Source organism: Lontra canadensis, unplaced genomic scaffold (assembly GCF_010015895.1).
Source record: "Lontra canadensis isolate GAN:19392208 unplaced genomic scaffold, GSC_riverotter_1.0 scaffold7, whole genome shotgun sequence".
NCBI lineage: Eukaryota > Metazoa > Chordata > Mammalia > Carnivora > Mustelidae > Lontra > Lontra canadensis.
The window spans coordinates 6,513,020-6,539,055 of record NW_022631001.1 but is presented as its reverse complement, the minus strand read 5'-3'; the positions used below and the strand labels follow the sequence as shown (position 1 = coordinate 6,539,055).

General features: G+C 43.3%; 1 protein-coding gene across 3 annotated transcripts in view; it reads left to right on the top strand.

Moving 5' to 3' along the window:
* Positions 1-4,392: 4,392 nt before the first annotated feature.
* AMOTL1 (angiomotin like 1) overlaps positions 4,393-26,036 on the top strand; it is a 152,338-nt gene continuing 130,694 nt past the window's right edge. Inside the window, exons 1-3 of one of the 3 annotated variants that reach the window (XM_032852770.1) lie at positions 4,471-4,489; positions 5,274-5,331; positions 11,829-11,907. Coding sequence is in view for 1 of the 3 variants with exons in the window: in XM_032852767.1 (XP_032708658.1) it covers positions 4,413-4,489; positions 5,274-5,331 (135 nt within the window). In the remaining 2 variants the exon portion in view is untranslated. Of the gene's footprint in view, positions 4,490-4,986; positions 5,114-5,273; positions 5,332-11,828; positions 11,908-26,036 lie in introns of those variants that run through there. The other 2 variants (XM_032852769.1, XM_032852767.1) reach the window with 2 other exon arrangements.

Here is a 26,036-nt window from a genome sequence, read left to right as displayed (position 1 = left end):
CATCAAACAGAATTATTTTCTCTCTGCTAGACAAGCCATGCTCTCTCTCTCTCTCTCTTCACACCTGTTCTTCCCTCGGCTTTTAATACCTTTCATCTTCTTCATCTGGAAAAATCTTATTGGTCCTTTAGATTCAGCTGATGTGCCACTTCCTCCAGGAAGCCCCCTCTGGCTTCACCTACCCTCTACCCCCCACTTCAAGGATTTATTAAGAGCCCCTCATGTTCTCTTGGTCAGCTTCAGGGAGACCTATTTGCCACTGAATGGGATTCTAGAATAACAACAGGCAGTGTGTGTGCAACATGGCCACCAGAAGCTGACAGCCTTAGCTGAAGAAACAGTGGTCCGGGTTGCAACTACTGTGTTTGGCTTATAGGAAAACAGTATCTCAGTCTTCAATATGATACCTTTCTAAGAGATTTTCTATGCTATTTTGAATTCTATGCAATTTTCACATTGCATGCTAACTCTCAAGGTCTATCTCTGTGTCAAATTTAACTCAACCTATGGGGCACCCATTTTTCTGCTCTAATTGCTTCACGGGCCCTGTGCTGGGGAAAAGAATCTTTATGGGAGAAGGGTCAAATGCCTTTTTAGAAGTCTGGGAGGTGTGAGCCACCCTCAGGAATAAGAGGAGAAGACAAAAATCCAGAGACACTTTCTGTTCTCATGTCAAATGGAGTTAGGAGCTGGAAAAAAGCAACCAAAAGATACCTTCATCTTTGTGAATCCCCTACATTTCTTTCTCTCTCTCTCTCTCTCTCTCTATATATATATATATATATATATATGCCTTCAGCCTGTTTTCCTTGGGTGATTAAAATTAAAAGGGCCTCTCTGGATGAAAGGAGAACTCAAGGTTGGGAAGTGGCAGCGCTGACAAGCACCAGGGACATGCTGAGTGTCTAGGACCCACTGTGACAGGGAGGGAGGGGAAGGAAGCCTCAGCAGGAAGCCAGGCTTCCTTGAGTTTTTCCTAAAGATCTGGGGATCTATGTTACGATTTGTAAAAGTTTACTTTAAAAAATTTGATAAGTAGTTTCAGATGGGAGTGAGACCCTTACATATCCTACAAGAAGACACATTTGCTTTTCTTGGAGGGAGGTGGGGGGAGAATGAGGGAGACAGGGAGATGGGATAGGGGAAGCAGGGGGAAAGAGCCAGCAATGTGGGGGGAGGCGGGGACCAGGTAGTAGAAGATTCTGGGCTGCCCCATGCTGGGGATGCTGAAGGAGGCTTGGTAATGTTCCCTTTAAAACCCTTGTATTGGGGCGCCTGGGTGGCTCAGGGTGTTGGGCCTCTGCCTTTTGCTCAGGTCATGGTCTCTGGGTCCTGGGATCAAGCCCCACATCGGGCTCTCTGCTCAGCAGGGAGTCTGCTTCCCCCTCTCTCACTGCCTGCTGCTCTGCCTACTTGAGATCTCTCTCTGTCAAATAAATAAATAAAATCTTTTAAAAAAATAAAAATAAAACCTTTGTATTAGTTTGCTAGGGCTGCTGTAACAAAGGACCACAAACTGGGTGGCTTAAACCATGGAAATGTGTTCTCTGTTCCAGAGGCTAGAAGTGCAAGACCAAGGCATTGGCGACATTGGTTCCTTCTGAAGATTGTGGGAAGACCGTTCCATGCTTCTCTAGCTTCTGCTGATGTGCTGGGAATCTTCGGCATTCCTTAGCTTGTAGAAACATCACCCTCATCACTGCCTTCATCTTCATGGGGAATCCTCCCTGGGTGTAGGTTTGCCTTTGATTTCCCCCTTTTTATAAGGACGCTAGTCATGCTGGATTAGGACCCACTCTACCGACCTCATTTTTACTGATTATGCCTGGAAAGAATCTACCTCCAAATAACATTGCGTTATGAGGCACTAGGGGGCCGGACTTCAGCATAGCTTTTGGTGGACCATAGACACCAGTCAACCCATGCAGCCTTCCTCTCACTCCTCATCAACTTGCTAGGACTGTCGGAACAGGATTTGGGCAGAAGGCCCATGGCTAGGGCCATGTGCCTCTGGAGACAACAAGCACACAGCTGTGGACCCATTCACAGAAAATGAGGAAGGTTCTCATGCCTACTGGCTACCCACTCTGTGGGGTTATAGGTGGGGAAATTCAGTTGAAGGCACAGGTCAATGTTTTGTTTGTTTCGTCTTTTTTTTTTTTTTTTTTTTTAAAGAGAGCATGTGAGCTGGGGAGGGGCAGAGGGAGAGAGAGAGGAAGAATCTCCAGCAGACTCCTGGCTGATCACAGAGCCCAATGTGGAGCTTGATTCCAGGACCCTGAGACCAGGACCTGAGACAAAATCAAGAGTCAGATGCTTAACCGACTGAGCCCCCAGGTGCTCCACGCAGTTTGGTGTTTTATTACAATCTTGCTACAAGTGAAAAGGTCTCCAGTAGGTTAAGTCAAAGATTCACTTCTGGTAGGGACATCTGATAGGAAAAGAGATCAGCTAGTTCATTACTAGTCTAAGACACAGGAAGAAAAGAGATCTGTTTGTTTAAACAATTGACTAAACACTAAGACAATTGACTGACGGCAGATCACAGGTTCGGGGGATTAGATTCCCAGAACAAAGCTTAATCTCTTTTAAGTTAGTAAGAAAATGGATTGGTTAATCATTTTTTCAGGAATGCTCACTTCCTCCCAGAAGTGATTTGGAATTACATTAGTCAAAAAGGTTGTATCCTAGACAGATTTAAAGTGTTTTGTTTTGTTTTGTTTCTCTTATAAGGGCTCCAACCTATCTGGCCCCAGTTGGCTTCCAGATGCATTTCTAAGGATCTGGGTCCCAAGGGCTCCCCCATCACAGACACTTCACCTCCTCTGCCCTCAGAGTCTGACCCACGGTTCCGTCTTCTTCCTGCTTGGCCTCAATGCCAAGAGATGGGAATCACTTTCCCTGCAGGCCTTGCGTGTTCCGGTCCCCCTCTCTAATCTTCTCTCAGTCCCCCTCTTCAGTTCACTGTTGCCATCCACACTGGCCTCCTTTCTATTCTTCAGACTGGTCAAGTTCTTTGCTCTTTAGGGCTCTTTGCCCTTGCTATTCCCTCTGCCTAGAATGTTCTTCAGACTTGGCTCCCTCTCACCGTTCAGGGCTTAGTTCCAATGACACCTCCTCACAGAAGCTTTCCCTATCCAGAATATTCTCCACGACGTCGTCCTGTGGGTGTCCTTCATAGCCGGTAACACCACCTGTCTTCATGACCATCCTTTTCTCTAGTCTGCCTCTCCACCAAATTGTTAAAAGCAAGAAGCTTGTCTGTTCGCTAAAGTATCCCAGTGGCTGGCACATGTAGTAGGTGCTCAATAAATTGCTGGTGAGTGTTAAATAAACAGGTGGGGAAATGGGCTCCAAGTAATGCAGTAACTTGCACGAGATCATGCAGCATTAAGTGGTGGAATGGTGGTTATCTCTTAATGGGGAGGGGAGTGTTGTTTCAACCCTTCTTTGTTGCTAGTCTATAGTCCTGATTATAGAAGAGCTCATTTCGCTCCTGCTTTTCCTTGACCTAGAAGATACCAATCCCTCCAGATGCTGTGGGTCCCCGGCACAGCCCTTGTACACCCAGACTTAGTTGCCCTTCCTTCTGAAGCACAAGACACTCATGAAGCCGCCTCAAAGCATCTCTTCCCGACCTTAGAAGCCTCTCATTCCACACTCAGGCTGCAAGCGGTCATTAACTGTCTACTCTGGGCCAGGCCTGTTCTGGAAGCTTCCATGCCATCCTTGCTTCTCTCAGCCAGGACATCACTGCACCACTCCATCTCATTTCTCCCTCAGCTCCTCTAAAACGCAAATACAGCCATAACCTTTTCTATTTTCTCATGAGCCTCTTTCCTGCAGGGTCTCAGGCCCGGGGCCCTGCTCACACCTGTCAGAGCCTGTCCCTGAGGTAAACCTAGCTAATAATCCATCCTGGCTCGGTACAAATATTAGCATATTCAAAAATCCTGGTTTATATTGTGGTTACTCTCCTCAGCATAGCACCCGAAGCACAAATTCAAACAGATTTTGAGGCAACTGGTTTAAGATGCTTCCAAATAAGGTGCCCAGCATGATACGGGTACACAAAGCCTGTGGCAACATCTCCCCAACCTTTCTCTGTAAACTCCAACCCAGAAACTCAGGGCCAGGTTGGATTTGCCTGGCCTCGCCTCTTCTCAGATGTTAATCCAGGACAAGTCTAAAATTAGCCCCACCCCCTCCCGGTGCTAAAACTCAGCTGGAGCAACATGGGGCCAGTTACTTTTAGAAACCATCCCTTTGGGGCTTATTGCTGAGCAACAGAAACAGGTGATGGAAACTGGGCCCGGAACCTGCAAGGCAGGAAAGAAGAGCTGGTTCAAGTTCAGAAGCTGGGATCAGAAGGTCAGACCCAGGGACCAGGGCTGCAAATCCAGACTGACGTCATGGTCACGGTCAGATCAAGGAGAGACAGCACCACACCAAGCCAGAGCTTGCCCGTGGCTCCTATTGTAATGCTCAGGTAGGGTGATGGTGAGGGGCACAGGGAGGGAAGGGAGCAGATGTTTATTAGGTAAACATACTTTGTATACGGAGTCTCCTGGAACCTCACCGGTAGGCTCTACCGTTTCACCTCTTTTACCGGTTAACTAAACTCCATGTCTGACACGTTCAGTGACTTAGTCTGCGTCACATAGCTAGTAAATGGCAAAGCGGGGAGTCAAACCCTAGCCTGTTTAACATAAGTTTCTGGTACTTTCCTCTAAGCTGACTCCAGAGTAGTAGGAAGGAAGATTTCAAACCCACTCACAACCCACGGGAACCCCCAAGCTGCTTCCCTGATATTTGCCACCCTCAGTTATGTCCCAATTTCCAGGGAAGCCTTGACAAACATACCAGGGCTAGGGCACCTAGAGATTCTGTGTTAATTGTTCTTGGGTGGGGCCTAAGAATTGGTACTTCACAATCTCCTGGGAACTTCTGCGTGCGGCTAAGGTCAAAAACTAGGCTCTGTGCTCCAGTTCTCCTCAGGCAGCTAGAGAAACAGAGTGGTAAGAGATGTTAATGCCCAGCTCACCAGATAGGGAGGCACATGACTATAGAAGAGCTTCTGGTTGAAGGCGGTCTTCTTGAATTCTAAAGTCAGGTAAAGAATTAAAATAGCATTCCCAAAAGAGAGAGCAGAGGCCAGGAGCCTGGGGACCTAGGAGCCTACAAACCAGAAGTTTTCAAAGAAGGGAGGGGTGGAATCAGCGTCCCCTATAATTCTAACATGTCACCGTGCCCCTTTCTCCAAACCTTTCTAGAAGGAGAAGGCTCCCTCAGCGTAACTGGCAGGGCTCTGCCAAGGAGGAAGAAGTACAGGTGAGTCCACCTCTGGCTGCTCTCAGGTGTGATGCTCCTGGCACACTTAGCCTCAGTTTCTCTGAAGCTAGGCTCTTGATTAGGTACGTTTGTTGTCTTTTGGATTTCTAATTGTTTCGTGTTGAGTGACTTCAAGTCCTGCCTTCTCTGAACTCTCCTGGAAGGCAAGGACTTTGTCATCTAGGAGACAGAATATAACATCTGAAAGACCTCTGGTAGAGCTGGCTGGGACATCTTTAGGTCTTTTCACGGCACATTGGCATCATCTCTGGAATTAAAAAAAAAAAATACTTAGGCCAAGGTCAGTCCCTGAGAATGTGAATAAATTGGCTTGGGGTGTGGCATGAACAGACTTTTCAAATCTTCTCAGATAATTCCAATATGCACCCAAGGTTGAGAATAAAAATTTGAAGGGTAACAAAAAGCTAGGCAGGAAAAAATATTGTTAATAATGATTATGTCTAGGGGGGAAAGTGAGGTGATTTGATTTATCTTATTTCTGCTAACCAGTGTTCTCTATTTGCTTCTTCACATTGACTGTATAATTTTGAAAAGTAAAACCAAAACAAACATTCAGCTGGGTTCTCAGTCACTCACCAAATATTTATGGAGAGCCTGTCATCTCACATGACAAATGCTGGGCATGGGGGAGTGACTTTCACAAACACAATTCTTGTTCTCATAAAGTTTACACCTAATGAAGAAGGTTAACCCTCAGACAAACAAATACAGTACTCTGACTTCAGGGAGATGTCCTAGTAGGCGCAAACTGCTAAGTGTCATGCATTGTTTTGTAAATAACTATATTAGAACTTACAAAGATTGGGGTTCTGCTTCCCCTCCTATGTCGGAGGCAGACATTATTTGTTGATTACATCATGCTTTTCTGCTGAAGCTCAGTATCCCTTTCAACATTACCAGTCTGAGGTGGTGCTTGAGATGAAACATACTTTGTATCCCAAGAAAGAGCTATGAATTATCATGTTGAGGGTAAACTAAAAAAAAAAAAAAAAAAGACTCAAAAGGTAATTGAAGCCTTCTGGTATGGCCAAGTAGCTCCTATTGGAGTGTACTTCTTATAGATAGTAACTATAAACTCTGGACAAAATATAAGCACAATCAGTTGAAGGAACTGAGGAGAGAACAAAACTCTACAGAAACCAGAGGAGACTAAATTACTGGAAGAAGAGATAGACGTGGGATGAGTTTCCTGACTTATAGCTTGTAGTTTAAGAACAAGACCCTATCTATCAATATGCTGAGCAGAAGGGAGGCCCTCTAGCTCAATAGATAAAGTCTACTTAGATCTCTGGATAATCCTTCAACCACATAGGCAAGAGGCAGATTTTAAAAATCCCAACTCTAACTTAAAGAGCTGACCTGAACTTCTAGATGTTAAATGGGCAGATAAGGTCTTACAATTTGAGTTCAACCACTTTAAAGTCCTGAATTAAAAAAAAAAAAAAAAAGTCAATACTCCTCAGAAAAGCAGAATAGAATCCAGAATTTCTGCAACATATCACTCATAAAGACCAGGATACACTCCAAAATTATTCAAAAAACAAAACAGGAAAACATGACTCATTTTAAAGAGGAAAGATAATTGGTGGAGACCAACTCTGAGATGACCTAGAGTGATGGAGTTAATTGACAAGAATTTTAAGGAAGTTACTACAACTATGCTCAAGTATATAAAGGAAAATATGTCCATAATAAATGAAAGTATAGATATCCTAGCAGATTAATAGAAACTATAAAAAAGGGCATATGTGGTGATGAGCGCAGGGTGTCACATGCCGCTGATAAATCATTGAACACCACATCAAAAACTAATGATGTATTATATGTTGGTTAATTGAACATAATAAAAAAAAAGAAACTATAAAAAAGAACCAAGTGAAAGTATAAGAACTGGAAAATAAATATCTTTAAATAAAAATGTAATGGACATTTTTAAAAGCACAGGGAGCTGAAAGAAGCAAAAGTCAATGAACTAGAAGACAGATCAACAAAAATGATCCAAACTGAGTAAAAGAGATTTAATAATACATGTACAGTGACTCATAGATCTTTGCAACAGTATCAAAAGTTCTAATGTACATGTAATTGGAGTCCTAGAACTAGGGGAGAAAGAGAGAGAATGACCCAAAAGTATTTGAATAAATAATGGGTGAAAAGTTCATAAAAAAATGTTTAAAAGATTTTTATTTATTTGACAGAGAGAGAGATCACAAGCAGACAGAGAGGCAGGCAGAAAGAGAGGAGGAAGCAGGCTCCCCGCTGAGCAGAAAGCCTGATGCAGGGCTTGATCCCAGGACCTTGAGATCATGACCTGGGCCGAAGGCAGAGGCTTAACCCACTGAGCCACCCAGGTGCCCTGAAAAGCTCATAAATTTGGTAAAAGACATATATTTACAGACTTTAAAACCCCAATAAACTCCAAAAAAGATTTATATTTTAAAAAAACACAACAAAACAAAAATAAAAACATTTAGGTGAACCATAGTCAAACTGTGAAAATCAATGACAAAGAGAAAATGAACAAAACAATTGTGAAAAAATCGATGTAGATAAATGGGGAGATATGCCAAGCTCATGGTTTTGGAAGACTCACCATTGTTAAAATGGTAATCAGCAAACTGATCTATGGATTCAGCACAATCCTAATCCTAATCCTAATCCTATGATGCTATTTAGTCAAAATTTACAAACTGAGGGGTGCCTGAGAGTCTCAGTCTGCTTTTGGCTCAGGTCATGATCCCAAGGTCCTGGGATCGAGCCCCCCATGTCAGGCTCCCAGTGCAGCAGGAGGCCTGCTTCTCCCTCCCCCACTACCTCTGCTTGTGTTCCCTCTTTTGCTCTCTCTCTCTCTGTGTGAAATAAATAACTAAACATTTTTAAAAATTGATTTAAAGAAAAGAATTGGGCACCTGGGTGGCTCAGTGGGTTAAGCCTCTGCCTTCAGCTCAGATCATGATCTCAGTCAGGGTCCTGGGATGGAGTCCCGCATCGGGCTCTCTGCTCAGCAGGAAGCCGGCTTCCTCCTCTCTCTCTGCTTGCCTCTTTGCCTACTTGTGATCTCTCTCTGTCAAATAAAAAAATAAATTCTTAAAAAAAAAAGAATTGACAAAATGATGCTAAAATTTCTGTAGAAATGCACAGAGCTTAGACTATTCAAAGCCGTCTTGAAAAAAGAAGTCAAAGTTACTTCACCACTTGACTTCAAGTCTTACCTTAAAGCTATGGTCATTAAAACAGTATGGTGCTGACACAAGGATCAACAGATTGGTAAGGCAGAATGAAGAGGCCAGACAGAAATAGACCAAATTTTCAAAGCAGCCTGATTGGGAAAGGAAAGGCTTTCAACAAATGGTATTGACATAACTCCATATTCACATGGAAACAAATCAACCTGGCCCTAACTCATACCACCCACAAAAATCAATTTATAATGGACCATGGGCCTAAACATAAAGGCTAAAACTACAGAATTTCTAGAAGAAAACATAGGAGAACATCTTCACGCCTTGGGGGAAGACAAAAACCGAAAAAGAAAAAAATACAGTCAAAATGGAATCCCTGTTCATCAGAAGAAGCATCCTTAAGAAAATGTCTTTCTTATGCAGGCCAGAGGGCATGAGAAAATACTTGAGAAATGTCTCTGACAAAAAATTGGTATCCTGGATATATTAAGAACTCCTAAACCTCCATACCAAGATGAACTCAATTTAAAACTGGCCAAAAGATCTGAACAGAGACTTCACAAAGGATGGTAAATGAATGGCCCATAAATACGTAAAAAAAAAAAAATTCAACAGCTGTAGTCATCAAGGTGATGCAAGTTAGAACCACAGCGAGATGCCATGAGACACTGACAAGCAAGGTTACGCTGACAACACCAAATGTTGTCAGAACATTTGGTGAAGCAACTAAAAGTCTTATACATTGTTGGTAGGGGAGGAAAATGAGAACATTGGAAAAGATGTAAATTCTTATAAATTATATAGTTTCTCATAAATTAAATACACACCTCCACTAAGACCCACCCATTCCACTCCTCGGTATCTACCCAAGGGTTACAAAAACACATGTCCACTAAAAGATGTGTCTGAAAGGTTCCTATTAGCTTTATTCATCATAGCCCTGGACTGGAAGATCAGGTGTCCATCAACAGAAGACTGAATAAACAAACTGTGGCCTATTCATACAGGAAAAAACCACTCATCCATGAAAAGAAACAAACTACTGATACAAGCGACAAAATGGAGGTATGAATCCTAAAAACCTCCTGACGGCACAAAAATTTCCACAAAGGAATACCAATTTTATGATTCTATTTATATGAAGCACTAGAATAAAAATTGATCTATGGTGAAAAAAATAAGATTCATTCCCTCTAGGAATGCTGAACCAGAAGTTTGCTGGGAATGGACTTGGGGAAAATTTCTAGGGTGATGATTATGTTCTGTACCTTGATAGGGGTTTGAATTGCACAGGTGTATGTATTTATAGGAACTCATCAAATGGTATGCTGGTGATGTTTTTCATTTCATCATAAATGAATTTTATCTGAAAAGAAATTGTAAAGAAGTATTGGCATTGTAAAGAAATAGTGAATAACATTGAAGTATTTGGGGGAATGTATCCATATCTACAACTTACTTTGGAAACACCATAAAAATTATATGAGCTGCTGGATGGTTAGAGAATCAATATATGAGAAAGCAATATAGTGAAAGGTCAGCTAAAGGAACCTTGTTTGGAAATTTTATGATAGAATATTGAGAACAAAAGACAATTGAGGCCAATTGGAGATCACCTGTAAGATGGAGTCCTGGCCCTAGAAAAAGACAGTAGAATCTAGCTTATGTCTAGGAGAATAGACTAAGGAGGCTACTGGGTCCAGAAATTGGCTTTCTGTGCTCTATTCTAACTTCAGCAGTGAACCCAGGGGCTGAGGCATTTCCTAAGACCCACGGGATCCTGCTCTCTGCAGTCGGTGACTTTAAAGAGTTCTCAAGGGATCTGTTCTAGAAATCTGGAGCAGAGAGGGATTGTCTGATACCATTTACTCTCTAGCTACTGAATACCTACTGTGTGCTATTCTCTATGTCAGGTTTTGAAGATACTATGAGGAACTGAGCGTCTCCTGCCGCTTTTTGATCTTACCATTGCTAATATCTGCTATTCTTCTACTTATTATATTGAGGTATTTGGGGGCATGTATCAATATCTACAACTAACTTTGGAAACACCATAAAAATAATATATCGTTATTGACACTCCAACTAGAAGACTTGCCAATTCCTTTTACAAACCTTGTTGACATTTCTTCAATCTCTCGATTCCAAAACTTTCCCTTGCTGAAATTAGACCTGAATGCCTCTATCTAAACAGAAGAGATTTTTTTTTTCTTGTTTTACCCTCTCGGGAGTGAAACTTAACACGAGAAGATCCTCAAAGCCTCAAAATAGCTCAGCAAGATATTGGACACATGCCTAGTGACCCCAAGTCACCTTACACTCTCCTGAAGTCGAGGAGAGAGAGAAAGTGTAGTAGGGCTGCTAAGCTCGACCCTCTGCCCCACTTCCAGCACAGGTCACACCAATTACCATTCCTTCTTTGGGCCAGAAGTTCTGCCCAAAGTTTAGCTTGGGGACATGGCGTCAAGGAGAGGTGGCTGGCCTACTCGGTCACTTGACATGACCTTGAATCCCACGTTACAAATGCAATTGCTCCAGCCTCACCTAGCACACAAAAGAGAAAATTCCTTCCTTAAACGTCGATTTTCCCCAACATTCTTGGTGGAATGTGGGCATGTTTTGAGCTGTCACAATGGACCCCGAATCGCTTGAGTGGCACCATACTCAGTAAAAAGTAAATAAAAATCAGTTGCCTTCATTAGAAAGGTTGCCACGCTTTCTTTCCATACAGTGACTCATCCCATGGCTTAACTGCATACTTTCCCCTCTGCCACGTCAAGACCGTCACCTCTTTGTCACCTTTACGTGCTTGCAAATCCACCAGCTCTGAAAACCTCTTGGCAAGGTGATCGTCCCAGCAGCTCACCACCGCCCCTCCTCCTGGCTGAAATCTCCTTGTTTCTTCTCCTTTGTCTCTTCTCCTTCCCCAAGAATTTTGACCTCTCAGAAGTTTAAATATCTGTTTTCCTTCCCTAGAATGCTATTTTTCAGACAGTTGGATTCTTGGAAGGTAATGATATGACTCGGGGAAAATAAGTGCTCGTTTCCCTATCTCTGGTGCCAGTTAAAGTGATTGGTGTTCAGGACTTTCGGAAGCTCTTTGAAAACAACAGGGCTGGTCGGATTCCAGCAATTTACCTTCTGAAGGCTGAGCATGTCTGGGCAGTGGCTGCATAATTTGGATGGAGTCATCACCGATGAGACAGAGTTGGCTCAGCTTGGGAGCACTCATTGCTCTTTTAAACTCCACGGCACCAGGGGATGAAGTCACCTTTCTTCTTTTAAAACCAACAGATTGGCCCTGTAAGTCCCTGTCCCTTCTGTTAGAACGTGGTGTTTTTTCTTCCTCGCGGTCACCAGGACCTTCTCCCAGGTAAGGAAGCTCTGCTTTTGTGGGTTTCCATCTGGAGAAGCTTGCTTTGAGGGGGATTTTGCAGGGCATCTCTGGGTAGAATGGGAGGCAGGTTGAGGGACACGCTGGCTGAGGAGGAGGGCTGGGTCCCCGCCAACTGGTGTCCACCCTGTAGGCCGGTGGATTCTGAGCTGGGCCAGCAGAACCCCCACTCAGCTCAGAGCTGCAGGGGCTGGTTCTCATGGGGGGGGGGCATGGAAATCGAATCTGGGCTTGGTTTCAGGTTCCTGTTGTATAACCAGCATGCGGGTGAAGCGGCAATGAGCGGTCTCCTCTGGGCTGGGGGCCGTCCGTCCTGACAACTGGCTTTGTGTTTGGCTTTGTGACCCCCCCCCCACCCCCCAGGAGGGTCCCGTGATAAAAGCTGATGTGCAGAAAAACAAGCGCTCTCTGGAGAGCCTTCCTTTGCCGGAGTACAGCAGGAAACAAAGGTGCCCCCGCTCCCTGTTGTAACATGCAGGGACCTTGGGTGAACAATGGCTGAGCTGCTGTGTGGCACAGAAGGGCAGGCATGCATCTCGGCGCCCGTAGGAAGGGAGCATGAGCGTTGGTGTGCGCGTGTGCGGGTAGACCTGTGGTCCTAGGGACTTACTGGATGCTCCCTGCTACACTTTCGATGGGTTATAACAGGCTTTGTCGCTGATTGAGTCGCACCGCTCCTACTGGCTCTGGAAGCCTCAGTAAAGACATCTTGGTCATGACGGAGGCACCTGCGGGGTGATAGGTGGCTTTTGGAGAGAGAGCTGAGCCACACCATGGAGTGAAAACATTGAGAATCACGGAGCCCTTTTACTCCTTGACACAGAACCCTGCCACACAGGGTATGGGGGCGCTCATCTCTAACCTTTGAAGGGAGCGAAGAATCTCACTCCCGTGAGATGCTTGCTTTGTTTTAAATGCCATTGCCTGCTGGCTGTCAGCTCCGGCTTACAGGTTCACCTCAAACTTGGCACGTCCTGAATTCATCCTGACCTGAAATCTGCTCCCCTTTCTGTGTCCCCCAGCTCAGCAAAAAGCTGCTGGTTTTCCATGACAGATTTCTGAACTTCGTCGTGGATCCCTACATCTAGTTTGCCAACACATCCAGCAGATTCTGCCTCCAGGTTGCCTCTCAAAGCCATCCATTCTCCCACCTCCATGGCTGTTTTCCTCTTCAAGCCAGGATCACCTCCTTCCAGGAACATGGAGGTCTCTCCTCCAGGCTTTCCGTCTCTTTTGCTCTTTCCAGTGCAGCCGGCGTGATTCTGCCATGATCAGTCGGCAGCCGCAGAGTCCAGTCCATCCCTAATCTGGTGATTCTGCCTCCTTACTATCCCTCGAAAATGTTCACATCCCGCTCACTGCCACTCCCTTGGTCTGACCCACCAGCACCCTTCCCTGAGTGATCACGGTGGCCTCTTAGCTTGACCTCCCTCCTGTCAGGCTCACTTCTATCTCAGTAGAAGACGTTTTTCACTTCCTGTGTTTCCAAGCTTTTAAAGGACATGTTGTACAAGAGCAGAACTTGAAACACTTACTACTCTCTCGGGGGTTTGGAAGCATCAGGACTGTTATGACTTCTGTAGATACTTCAAGAGGGGAGGCAGAGGGAATGGGGGAAGGCGGGGGGGGGTGTATACTACAGGGGGGGGGGATGGCCTGAGGGATATGGGAACCGTGCGGGTCTACAGCTGAATCCCAGCTCCTCTTCCTAGCGTGACCTTGACCAAACTGGTAAGCCTTCTTGAGACTCGTTTTCCTCAGCTGTGAGACGGAATGGAAGTAATAATGCCGACGTCGCTAGATGAATCTAACAGTTAGATGGGAAGGCTCTCTGAAACCTAGCAATTAAGGATTTTTAGTTCCTTTCCTGCTTTCCATTCCTTTTAAGGCTTATAATCTCTAAGTATCATGTATCTTTGAGGTATCTGTGCATGTGTGAGTGTGTGTGTGTGTGTGTGTGTGTGTGTAATTATCTGCTTTGGGCACAGTAGAAAAAAGGAATGCAAAGAAATACATGAGAACTCTCTTAAAAGAATTTGCAGTTTGCTTAGGGAGGCAAAGCAGCCCTCAGTGGTATAGAAACAGCTATAAAATAAGCATTCTGCGATCGTCATGCACCTAGCACCGGTTGAGGACATAAGCAGGGAGGGCTTGTGCCAACAGGTCCGTGAATACCTGTAGACAGAGTGTAAGTAGGTCTGTATCCCGCAATTTCCAATTTCGGTGTGTTGGGGACTTCAGAATCATTGAACTCTGATGCTGAAGCAGAACTTCCCGGAAGACTTTGTCCTTTTAGGGTGACTTAAGGACACCCCAATTAAGTGCTGTGCAGTGTGTGAAGTGGCTTTACTCATTCATTTATTTGTCCAGCATTGGTGTACGCACCGACTCTGCCAGGTCCTGTGCTGTGCAATTGCTTTGCAATCCTTCCGTGGGACATGGAGGATAATTCTCCTGTTGAATCACAACTAGCCTCGGGGAATCATTGGACCAATAAAATAAGAAGAAAGTGACATTGGGGATAGCCATGGCTAGGTTCTAAGAAGCTTTGCAGCTTCCTGCTGGGGGTTCTTGGCTTACTCCCTCCAGGGGAAGCCAGCATCGTGTAAAGTCATGGGCTGGCAACCTGGCTCTTGTGGAGGTGGGTGGGGGGGAACCCTGATGTGTAGGGTTTGGCAGTTTTCATAGTATAAGTACTCCCTCCCACCATGGCTGATTTCGGGCTACCAAAGGGAGAGCGCTGAATGCGGGGTTGGAAAGAGAGACACAGAATTGGCTCTTACAAGCGGGGACAGTCCAGCCCCGGGGGCTTGCCTGCTAATTCCTCGGAGACTATCATGCTGCCAGAAAGCCAGCTAGGTGGACAGGCTACATGAAGAGAAGCCCAAACAGCCCCAGATTTTTCAACCATTTTCCAACCATTTCCAGCCTGGATTGAGGCTCCAGGAATGAAGCCTTCAGAGGAGTCCAGACCTGGCCACTAGGGAAGGGCTGCATAGGAAGGACCCTGACTGGGAAATGCTCAGCTCAGCTCAGTCAACCCAACCCAACCTCAGCTTAGAGCCCCATCATCTAAGTTCAGAGGTGGTTGTCTCACAGCAAAAGCTAACTGGAACAAGCTGGCCGTCTTGTTTCTGCAGAAGTCAGCCTGGATGGAACCCCCAAGGGAGTGTGCAGGAGTAGAGGGGTCTCTCCAGAGAATTCTCTGTGCATAGTCTTGGGCCTCAGATCACCAAGGAGACAATGTCTTAGTTAAAAAGATCCGAGGAAGAGACTCAACCACTTCGCCAACTAGTTTTACCGTTGTAACTAAATCAGTGAAAAACAATTCTCTCAGACGCATACATGCGCGTGCGCATGCGCGTGCGCATGCACGTGCACACACGTTTCTCTCAGCTGCTTCTGTCACTGCCCAAAGCTCTGCTGGAAGATCACTACCTGCTCCTCGGGCTCTGCTTCATCCTCTGCATGCGATCTGGGAGCAGGGGGAAGGGGACAGAGCAGAACAATGAGAAGTCAAGGAAATGCCCAGTCCTGAGGTCTGCTGGAAAGCCACTGAGACGCCTAGAAAAGACCAGCAAAAAGGAATTAAAACAGGAGGCTTGGGGAAGACAGATGCATGAGTGGTTAAATCATGAATTTTGCTATCAGATGGCTTGGATTCCAATCCGAATTCTGACCTGGGAAAGCATCTTGACATCTCCATTCTCAGCCTCTCCATCTTTAAAATCTGGATAATAATGCCATCTCACAATGTTCTTGTGAAGATTAAATGCGATGATGTCTGTAGAAACCTAAAGACGTGCTGAATGTGCAGCAGTTAACAGTAGTAGGAGTGATAGTGTTGGAGTCACACAGGTGGCATTGTTGTGACAAGTTTCAAAGCCACGGCCTCCTTGGTAAGCCCTGCACTTCGGTCCATCAGTCACACAACAGGTGCCCAGGGTTTAAGTATTCAAAAAATACTCAAATCAGACTGAATATCTACTTTTGGAATACTCTACCACCATTTTTCTTGGTTTTTTAAAAAATTTCTTTATCTATTTGAGAGAGAGAGAAAGAGAGAGAGAACAAGTGGGGGGGGAGGGTCAGAGGGACAAGCAGACTTCCTTCTGAGCACGGAGCCCACCGCAGGACTTGATCCCAGAACCCTGAGATCATGACCTGACCCCAAGGCAGACACTTAACAGAGCCACCCAGGTGCCCTGACCATTTTTTCTTATCGTCCGCCAGATAAACTTCCAAGGACTTAAAAAGCATTAGTATGCATTTTTTTCTCCTTTAAGGGTGAAGTAGGAACCAAGACCATATTTTCTCATTTCTTGTGAGTCCTCTTCATACCTTCTGCTGTGTAATAGGTAGTTGAGTCGTTCAGTGCTCACAGTGCTCAGTACATTTTAACTGTTATTATTTTAAAAATTCTATTTAAGGACAAAATTAAATTGGGTGACTTATGCTGGGATCCTGAACCCAGCATACTCCAGAAATCTTAAGGTTACCGTTTCTAGATGCCACCACTTTGGTAAAACAGTCAGGGTGTTGGATAGCATGATTTTTAAGAGCAAAATCTGAGTGTTAAGTCCTTGTGCTTTATTTATACTTGGTGAATAAGAGTTACTAAAACTTTAATCTATGCACTGATGTTAGGCGGACTTGTCTCATGAAATTTATGGTTAGTTCAGTCATGTGGATTTTTTAAACAAAGAATAATGCAAACATTCTGTTAAAGAATAGCTGAATTGTGTGTTTTTTTAAAAACTTGTCTTATGAAATATTTATAGATTCGTGAGTGTGTGCCTGCTTGGGCCAGCCTCCCCCAGTGTTAACGTTTTGAATAACTGTAGCATAATGTCAAAACTAGGTAACTGACATCAGCACAGTCCAGAAACTTTACCAGTTAGATCTTATCATAGGTTTTTTATCAGCTATGCATGTACTCATTTGTGTGCATGTATATAATTACATGTAATTTTTGTCATGTTAATTTCATTAACTACCTCAGCAGTTGAGATACAAAACTGTACCGTCACCACAAGGCTCTCTTCTTACAACTCCTTTGAATCCACCTCCCACCCCTAGTCCTTTGAAGCCCTTAAACTGTTGTCCATCTCTGCCATTTTATTTCAGGAGCATTACATAAATAGAATCATGCGGTGTTTAAAGATTATTTATTTATTTATTTGAGAGAGAGTGTGAGCAGGAGTGGGGGAGGGGCAAAGAGAGAGGGGAGATCAGGCTCCCCGCTGAGCAGAAAAAGGAATGCTTTATCCCAGGACCGTGGGATCATGACCTGAGCTGAAGGCAGCTGCTTAGCTGACTGAGCCCCCCCAGGTGCCCCAGAATCATGCAGTGTTTACATGCATGAGATTGACTGTTTCCACCCTGCATAAGGTCTCTGAGATCCATCCAGGTTGTTACACCGATAGCTGGCTTTTTTTTATTGCTGAGTCGTATTCTACAGTACAGATGCACCATGGTTTGTTTAATCATTCACCCACCGGAGGACATTAGGGTTGTTTCCAGCTTGGGGCCATTACCCATAAAGCTATGTTCCCATATGAGCATCTATGTTCAAGTTTCTGCCTGAATGTAAATTGTCATTTCTCTGGGATAAAAGCCTGAGAGTGTAGTACCCAGGTCTTATGGGTAAGTCCATTTCTAGTTTGAAATGAACTGCCAAATTATTTTCTAGAGTGACCATGGCCCCTTGCGTTACCACCGGCAATGTGTGAGTAATGGAGTTTTTCTGCATCTTCATCAGCATTTGGTGTTAGCACTATGTTTAAGCTGCTCTAATAGGTCAGTAATGATATCTTATTGTCATTTTAATTTGCATTCTCGAGTGGGTAATGGTGTTGAACATCTTTTCATGTGCTTATTTGCTATCTGTGTATCTACTTCAGGGAAATGTCTATGAATGTTTTATGTTCATTTTCTAATTGGATTGTTTTTTCACTGTTGAGTTTTGTGAGTTCTTTATATATTCTAGAGACATGTCCTTTTTCAGATGTGCAGTTTACAAATATTTCCTCCCTCTCTGTAAATAGGATTTTTCATAGAGCAAAAGTTTTTAACTTTGACGAAAGCCAACTTATTAATTTTTCCTTTTGTGGATTATTCTTTTAGTGCAAAGTATAAGAACTTTTGCCTGCTCCTAGTCCTCAAAGATTTTATCCTATCTTTTTCTGAAGCTTTATAGTTTTATATTTAAGGCCATAATCTGTTTTAAGATAATTTTTTATATAAGGTGTCAGGTTTGTGTTGAAGCATGGTACCCAACCCAAACACTATACAGAAAAAGACCGGTATATTTAAATACAGAAAATGTGCAACATATAGTTGAAAACCGTATAAATGACATCAAAATTCAAATGGCAGACAGAAAAGTTATTTGCAGTACCTATGTAACATAGTAGAATATTGTTTCCTAAATACAAATTTCCTAAAATTTAAATAGTATATCAAATAAGAAAGAAAATAAACACGGACCAAGTACATGAATGTGCTGGTTAGAAGAGAAGAAATGCAGATGGCCAATAAACTTAAGAGGGGATGATAAGCCCCCAACTGAAGGGGCACACGTTAAAAATGAGAGGACTTGCTTCTTTTTATTACAAAAGAATTACAAAATTAACATGCATCATTATAATATAAAAATATTAAATTCATAATATAAAAAATATAAAAAACATAAAACATATATAACGTTAAATGAACGTCTCCTTCAAAGCCTCATCATACCCTCCCAAGCCTGAAATCGTTCTTTCTTCTTTCCCTAGAAATAATCTCTATGAAAAGTTTACTATTCCTTCCAGTTCTTTATGTGATTAGAAGTGTGCATGTATGTGCAAGTGTGTGTGTGTGTGTGTGTTTCCTTCTTATACAAATTGGATCCTCTTTACAAATGGTTTTGCACCTGGCTGTCCACAGTTGACATCATCATCATGACTTTTCATATCGACTATCAGAGTCACCTTATTTGTTTAAATGGTTGCATAGGATTTACAGTGTAGATACACCTTATTTCATTTAACTCTTTATTGAGAGACGTTATAGTGTTTCTCTTTTTCTTTTGTTACTAGGAATGCTGCATTACAGAGATCGTGGGGTTCACTTGTTTACACCTGTATTCTGTAGGATAGATACTTAGAAGTGAAACTGCTGGATCAAAGGACACATGAACTTTCATTACAGAATATGCCAAATCGCCATTTCAAAAGTTCTCTCCATTTATTCTTCTACCAAAATGGTAGCATACCTATTTCTTCAAAAAGTCACCATCTCTTGAGATTAACCAGTGCTTTAGAACACTTGGACAATGTGATGAGTGAAAAAAGTCAGCATTGTTTTAATCTGCATCCTGAGGTTGAATGTGTTTTTATATGTGTATAGTTCACGTCTGTTTCTCTGTTAATCGTTAGTTTATAGCTTTGCCTGTCTCTGTTGATTGTCATTTCCTTATTGCTGTGTGAAACTCTTTTATAGTCTGGATATTAATTTTTTTATACATGCGGTAAATATTATCTTCCTTCACTTGTTTTTAATTGTACTTTTCGTTGTTGTGTCTTTCTTTCTAGAGAAGTTTTGATTTTATGTAGTGCAATCTGTCTATCCTTTATTTTAGGACTTCTAGATTTTATACATTAGCAAAGTTTTCCCACTCCAGGATAAAATTATTTCTCCTAATATGCTTAGGGATTTTCTTTTATTGTCTAGATCTTTTATTTTATTTTGATCTTGAATTTATAAACCCTGTGAAATAGGAGTCCACCTTAAAAAATGGCCAATTAACCCCATACTCTCTATTGAATAGTCTATCTTTTCCCCACTGACTTGAAATGCCGATTTTCCCATATGCCAAATCAATTTCATTGATTACTTTTGAAACTTTTTAATCTATGCAAATAAATAATTTACCCCACCAACAAAATCATGTTGTTTTAGTTACTTTAGCTTTGTAATTTGTTGTATTACAGAAAGTAGGTACCTTCTCAAATCCTGTCATTATTTTTCCTTATCAATAGTTTCTGTGTTAATAAGCAAGATAGATTAGTAGAGGAAAAAGACAGCCACAATAAGAAAAGACATTTGTGTATGCATGCAAGTGAGTATGTATGTATATTAACATATTCATAAAAATATATGTATACACACATATGTATATATACGTGTACACATAGATATATATATACACACACACACAAAGTAGGTATTTGCATAGGCACAGATAACTCCTGGAGGGGCACACTAGATCCTGTAATAATTATCTCTAGGGAGTGGAACTATTGGGGAGTCTACTGATGAGTGAGATTTACTTTTCACCTTGCATCATTCCTTACTTTTTATGCATCCTTGAAAAAATTTGCATTTCCTTCATAAATAAGAACAGTATATGATTTTCTCTGCCAGAAACCCAAGCCTAAATAAGGGCATATTCTGTGTGTGAGTGTTTCTTAATCAGAGCTCCACATACGAATGACCTGGGGAGTTTTTAAAAAAGTACAGATGTTTAGGGACCTGCCCCCAGAGGTTCTGTTTTCATAGCTCTGGGAAAGAACCTGGGCATCAACATATTTTAAAAGGACCCCCAGGTGGTGCTGATACTCAGTCACAGTTGAGAACCATTGCTGTAGATGATATGAGCCCTCAAAGTGTCCCCAGAAGGCCACCATGATGAGGTCTTTTTCAGAATATAATTACTTGGGAATGCAACACAAAGTTATCCATCACTTCTCTGTCAGGCTAAGTGTTGGCATGAGACCAAGTGCAAACAAGTGTGGAGGGGAGTGGTGGAAAAGAGCTTTGCTTAAATGTGTGTGAAAGCATCCATCTCTGTGGTAGGCCTTTTTGTTGCAAGGTTTAGACTCCTTCAGGCTTTCTTGACACGTAAGAGATTCTTTTAAAATCATTATGACCATAAAAGATACAAGAATCTCATGGAAACTCAAAAACAAAGCAAAACAAAACAAAAAACCCACAACAGCTGTGCCTTAGGAACCCAGAATGTGGTTGGTTCTGGAAGGTTCCAAGAGAGCTCCAGGAGCCAGGGTTCCTTGGAGACCCTCCCATAGGAGACTTTCAAAATACTTTCATCTGGAGAATTGCTTTGTTAAAATGAGATGGCTTTTGGAACCCAAATCTGGGAAACCGATCAAAGAGGAAATTGAAGAAGCCTAAGGATTGACTGGAAACCCAATATTGCTGTAGCTCTGCAGCTTACGTGCATCTTCCTTGGATGCTTTTCCCAGTCCCTTGGCTGATTCTGCCTCTGTGTTCCCGATGGAGGAGCTAACCCAGCTCGCCCGCAATGGTCTGTCCCTGGTTGGGCGGGCTTTTTCACACCAGATGACCACAGAAAAGGATGGAATGGCTGATGGAGTCGTGTGCCCGCCCACCCCTGCTCACCAGAGCCAGAGAGGGCATGGAGAGGAAGTGAGTGCGTGAGTTTCCCTTAGAGTGGGAGAGTGCAGAGAACATGGATCATGATTCCCCTGTACAGGCCAAGCACTAAGTGAGTGCTCTGTGAAGGCTGGATCGGAGGATGGAGCTGCGTCAATTCAAGCCAATGTGCTAAGGGGCAAGGTCAGGAATGGGTCTGTGGCCCTTGCACTCTGAATATCCCTAAAGGTCTTTTTTAGCTCTACTTATTTGGGCTTTTATTTATTATTTTTTTAAAGATTTTATTTATTTATTTGTCAGAGAGAGTGAGCACAGGCAGACAGAGTGGCAAGCAGAGGCAGAGGGAGAAGCAGGCTCCCTGCTGAGCAAGGAGCCCGATGTGGGACTCGATCCCAGGACACTGGGATCATGACCTGAGCTGAAGGCAGCCGCCTAGCCAACTGAGCCACCCAGGCGTCCCTTATTTGGGCTTTTAAAAGGTCTTAACAGCCCAGGAATTCAGGAGAATGTAATTTATTTTCCCTTGGAATTAGATCTGTGCCCTAGGGGGAGGCAGAGCTCTCCAGGGGTGGCTTGTGCCAAGTTTTGAAGCCTTGGTATGAAAAAAAGAAATCCAATGTTGTCATTAGTATTTTGTTATATGGAAGACATGGGTTTTTGTTTTTTTTTTTTAAAGATTTTATTTATTTATTTATTTATTTGAGAGAGAAGAACAGAGATAGCTAGAGAGAGCTCTAGCAGGGTGAGAGAAGGAGAAGCAGGCTCCCCCCTGAGGAGGGAGCCTGACGCAGGGCTCGATCCCAGGACCACCAGATCATTACCTGAGCCAAAGGCAGACACTCAACCGACTGAGCCACCCAGTCATCCCAATGGGTTACTTCTTGAAATACTATTTTGAATATAGTGGATTAAATATTATTAAAATTAATTTTACCTGTCTTACTACTTTGTTTTAAAAGTGGCTATTAGAAAAAAGTTTTCAATTATACACGTAGCTCATGTTTTCTTTCTCACTGACAGTTGGATTAGATGGTGACTCCAAGGGGCAGCTGGGTGGCTCAGGCAGTTAAGTGTTTTCCTTTGGTTCAGGCAGTTAAGTGTCATCCTTTGGCTCGGGTCATGACCCCGAGGTCCTGGGATAGAGGCCTGCATTAGGCTCCCTGACAAGCCTGCTGCTCTCCCTGCTTGTGCTCTCTCTTTCTCTCTCTGTCAAATAAATAAATAAAATCTTTAAAAAAAATAAAAATAAAAAGATGGTGACTCTGACATTTCCCCCTTGCACAGGCATGTAAAGATCTGTATATGAAAGACATACCTTTGCGGTGGGGTCCCCTTTAATACCCGGTTTTCAAAGCTGTGGCAGTTTGGTTCATCATCAGAGCTGTCGTAATCTGTCTTATTCTGGCTTTTTGTCCCTGTCTTATAGACTGCAACGCAATTCCTGCTCTCAAATATAACCACTTAATCCTCTCCTATGGTTTCCCAATATCCCACATCGAGATGGCATTGTTTATGGCTCTGCCTGGGCGAGTCCTTATGGACCCTTTCTCTGCGGCTCTGCCTCGCTTGCTCCTTCCTGCCTCATTGTCCCCCTTCCTTTCTGGGTCCAGCACACAGCAGATGTCTCACACATGTATTCTCAGGCACTTTTCACACGCGTCTTTTTCCTGCAAGTGCGTTCCAGCCAGCCGCCTGGGTTTGGGGACAGATGACTGCTTCCTAATGGCCCATCACAATTCATCCTGTTTCCCCCAGGAATGAAGTTTGCAGATGGGACTGAGTCACTTCTGGAAGTGTATCTGCTTCAGGAATTTATAATGATTTTAATAAAACCAACTACTGTCATCATTTATTGAGTTGTATTACCAGCCAGGATCTATGGTAGGTACATTGCAGATACGTCTCATTTAATCCCTACAACAACCCCACAAAGCTGTGCTGCAATTCCCTAATAGGGCTGGGGAAAATGAGGCTCAACAAAGTTGTATACCTTGCTCTCTGATCACTGCTAGGAAATGGGGGACCTGGGATTTAGATCTATGTCTGTCCCCAAAGTCTTAGCTCTTACCCCCAATTTAGACTGTAAAGATATACTGCCTCCCACAAACGATGCCACCTCCCAAGCTGGGCAACTACCAGTTGGAATTCTATGCTGCTTAGCAGGTGATATCTCTAAGCAAATTTGTTAAATGATGACAGTGCTATGTGTTTGCGTACTGTTTGGTGACTGTCGAGTTGACGTACGAGTTTCACAAAACCTTGTGAAAACTAGAATAATGGACTCTATGAAGCCTATTTCACACACTGGGGAAACTGAGCTCCAGGGGGATGAAGTGGTTTGTCCAGGGTCATTTGCCTAGTTGGATGAGCCAATTTGAAATAATGGTTTTTATGGTACTTCAACTTTCCAATTCTACAAAGCTAGTATGAATACCTGGAAATAAATAAGAATCCCAGAAGAATCATGTCCACTCTCTAAACATCAGCCATTTCAGACAGAGGAAAACTCTGTCTCTAGCACTTCGTGCCCTTTTATTCTTGTAAAGAGGTATTTTCTTACACAATGGATACTTCAGAGCATTCTTTGCTTTTCCAAGCATAAGAGTCTTGTATATGCTGCTGAATTTCATCTCTTGAGTATTAAGAGCCCAAATGTAGACCCTAATGTGTTTATTTGGAGATGGAAAGATAAGAACCTTCCAAATTTAGAAATTGAAACTGATCAGAGCCAAACTCTTAGAGCCCAAGAGGAGAATGCCCTCTTGGCTACCATGGTCCATAAGGTTGCTGGTGATTGGATTTTTCTGATAGATGACATAGTACAATAGACTGAATATTTGTGTCCCTCCAAATTGGCAAGTTGAAGTCCTAATCCTGAATGTTATGGTCTTAGGAGGTGCAGCCTTTGGGATGTGATTGGGTCATGAGGCTGGAGCTCTCTAGCCCCTTCTGCCACATGAAGATGCAATGAGAAATCAGCAGTCTGCCACCAAAAAGGAGTCCTCCCAGAACCTGACCGTGCTGGCACCCTAAGTTTGGGTTTTCAGCCTCATGGTCTCTAAGAAATAAATTTCTGGCTTTTACAAGCCACGCAATCTGTGGCACTTTGTTATAGCAACCCAAACTGACTAAGACACCTACATCCTAGATAGCGGAGGAATCAGCTAGAAGTTTCTAGTTGAGAAGGAAAATCCCATCACGGGACCTCTTCTCTCTTGCACTTCAGTGTAGTTGTTTGGCTTGTTTTCTGGGTGTGACAAGATAGACTTACACCTTCTACTCATAACCAAGATGGAAGGCTCCTTCTGATCCCTGACTTATTGAAGAAGAAGATCCAGATCTGCAAGAGTTGGGAGAGCGTCCAAACAAGGGTAAAAATCTTGACATTCCTGGAAGAGTGTCTCCTTTTAAAGCAGATTTTGAAGACCAGAAGAAAGAGTAGGAGTCCTAAAACAGCTCAGCAGTATTGAGGATTGTTGACGAATATTACTATTTTAAGAATTTAAAAATGAAGTGCTTGACAAAAGCATTCACAAATATAATGGGCTACCTGGAGAGAGAGGACAATCCTTCCCACAGGTGGTATTTAAGTACGAGCTGGGTATATGGCTACTAGGGAGCTGGGCATAAGGCAAGGGTTGGTCTAAAGGTTCTGCGATCCCTACCAAATTCTAGATTCTATTATTTGCTAATTCTTGGTTTACCTTGTGCATATCTTTATGTTTGTGCTTTTTACTTTATTCTCTAATGATATGGCCAGGTATTTGTCACCCTGACAAGGTCGAAATTTCCTTGAAGGAAGAAAGCTATCCACCCTGCTCTATCCCAAGCATTTACCACAGTGACTAGAACATAGGAGATACCAAGTAAATATATATCGAATGAAAAAATGAACTAATTTTTTATATCTATATTAATATGTATGTCTATATCTCGATTTATTAGTATAATTATGTATATCTTGATTGGTAGTGTAAGTCATCAGTGGACTTGCTTGCTGCTAGGGCGTTCATACTCCATACAGCACCTGGTTGCTGGGCTATCTGGAAGATGCAGGGTGCTGTGTGATTCCCCACATACGGCACTTCTATGTCACTTATTCCTTCTCTGCAGCTGGAGCTGTGCTATAGCAGTGAAGGCAGAGTAGAGGTATGGCTGGGGTTCTTCTGAATTTGTATTTCTAAATCCAGCCCCACTGCCAGCCATGCCCCTAGAGATGCTGGTTAGAGGTCTTGGGTGTGATTTGGTTGCATTAAGTGGGCAGATCTCCTGCAGATAATCAGAAGTGTGGTTTCAGCCCAAGCGTGGGGAGGGAGGCAGGTGTACGAAGGGCAGGGGCTCTGATGGCACGCCGGGCGGAGGAGTAAGAATGCAGACTGAAGTAGGAGACTGAGTGGGAGAATCTCAGCGAGCCAGACTGGATGAGAAGGTCAGAATGGGGCCAGGAAGTAGAGGCAGAGAAGGTGTGGTTTTTACGTGGAGAAATTGCCAAAGAAGCAGAGGAGGTGGGTGGGGTTGAAGACAACACTTGCCAAAGGAAGGTGTGACACGGAGATCTGTTCGATCAACAGAGACTGAGCGCCTGCCTTGGGACAGCCACTCTTCCCACTGCTGGGGATTCAGATGAGTAGGGTCTCTGCTCTCAGGTACATGAGCTGTGGACTCAACTCTCTGTATTAACAGATCATTACAGTACAGACAAATACAGT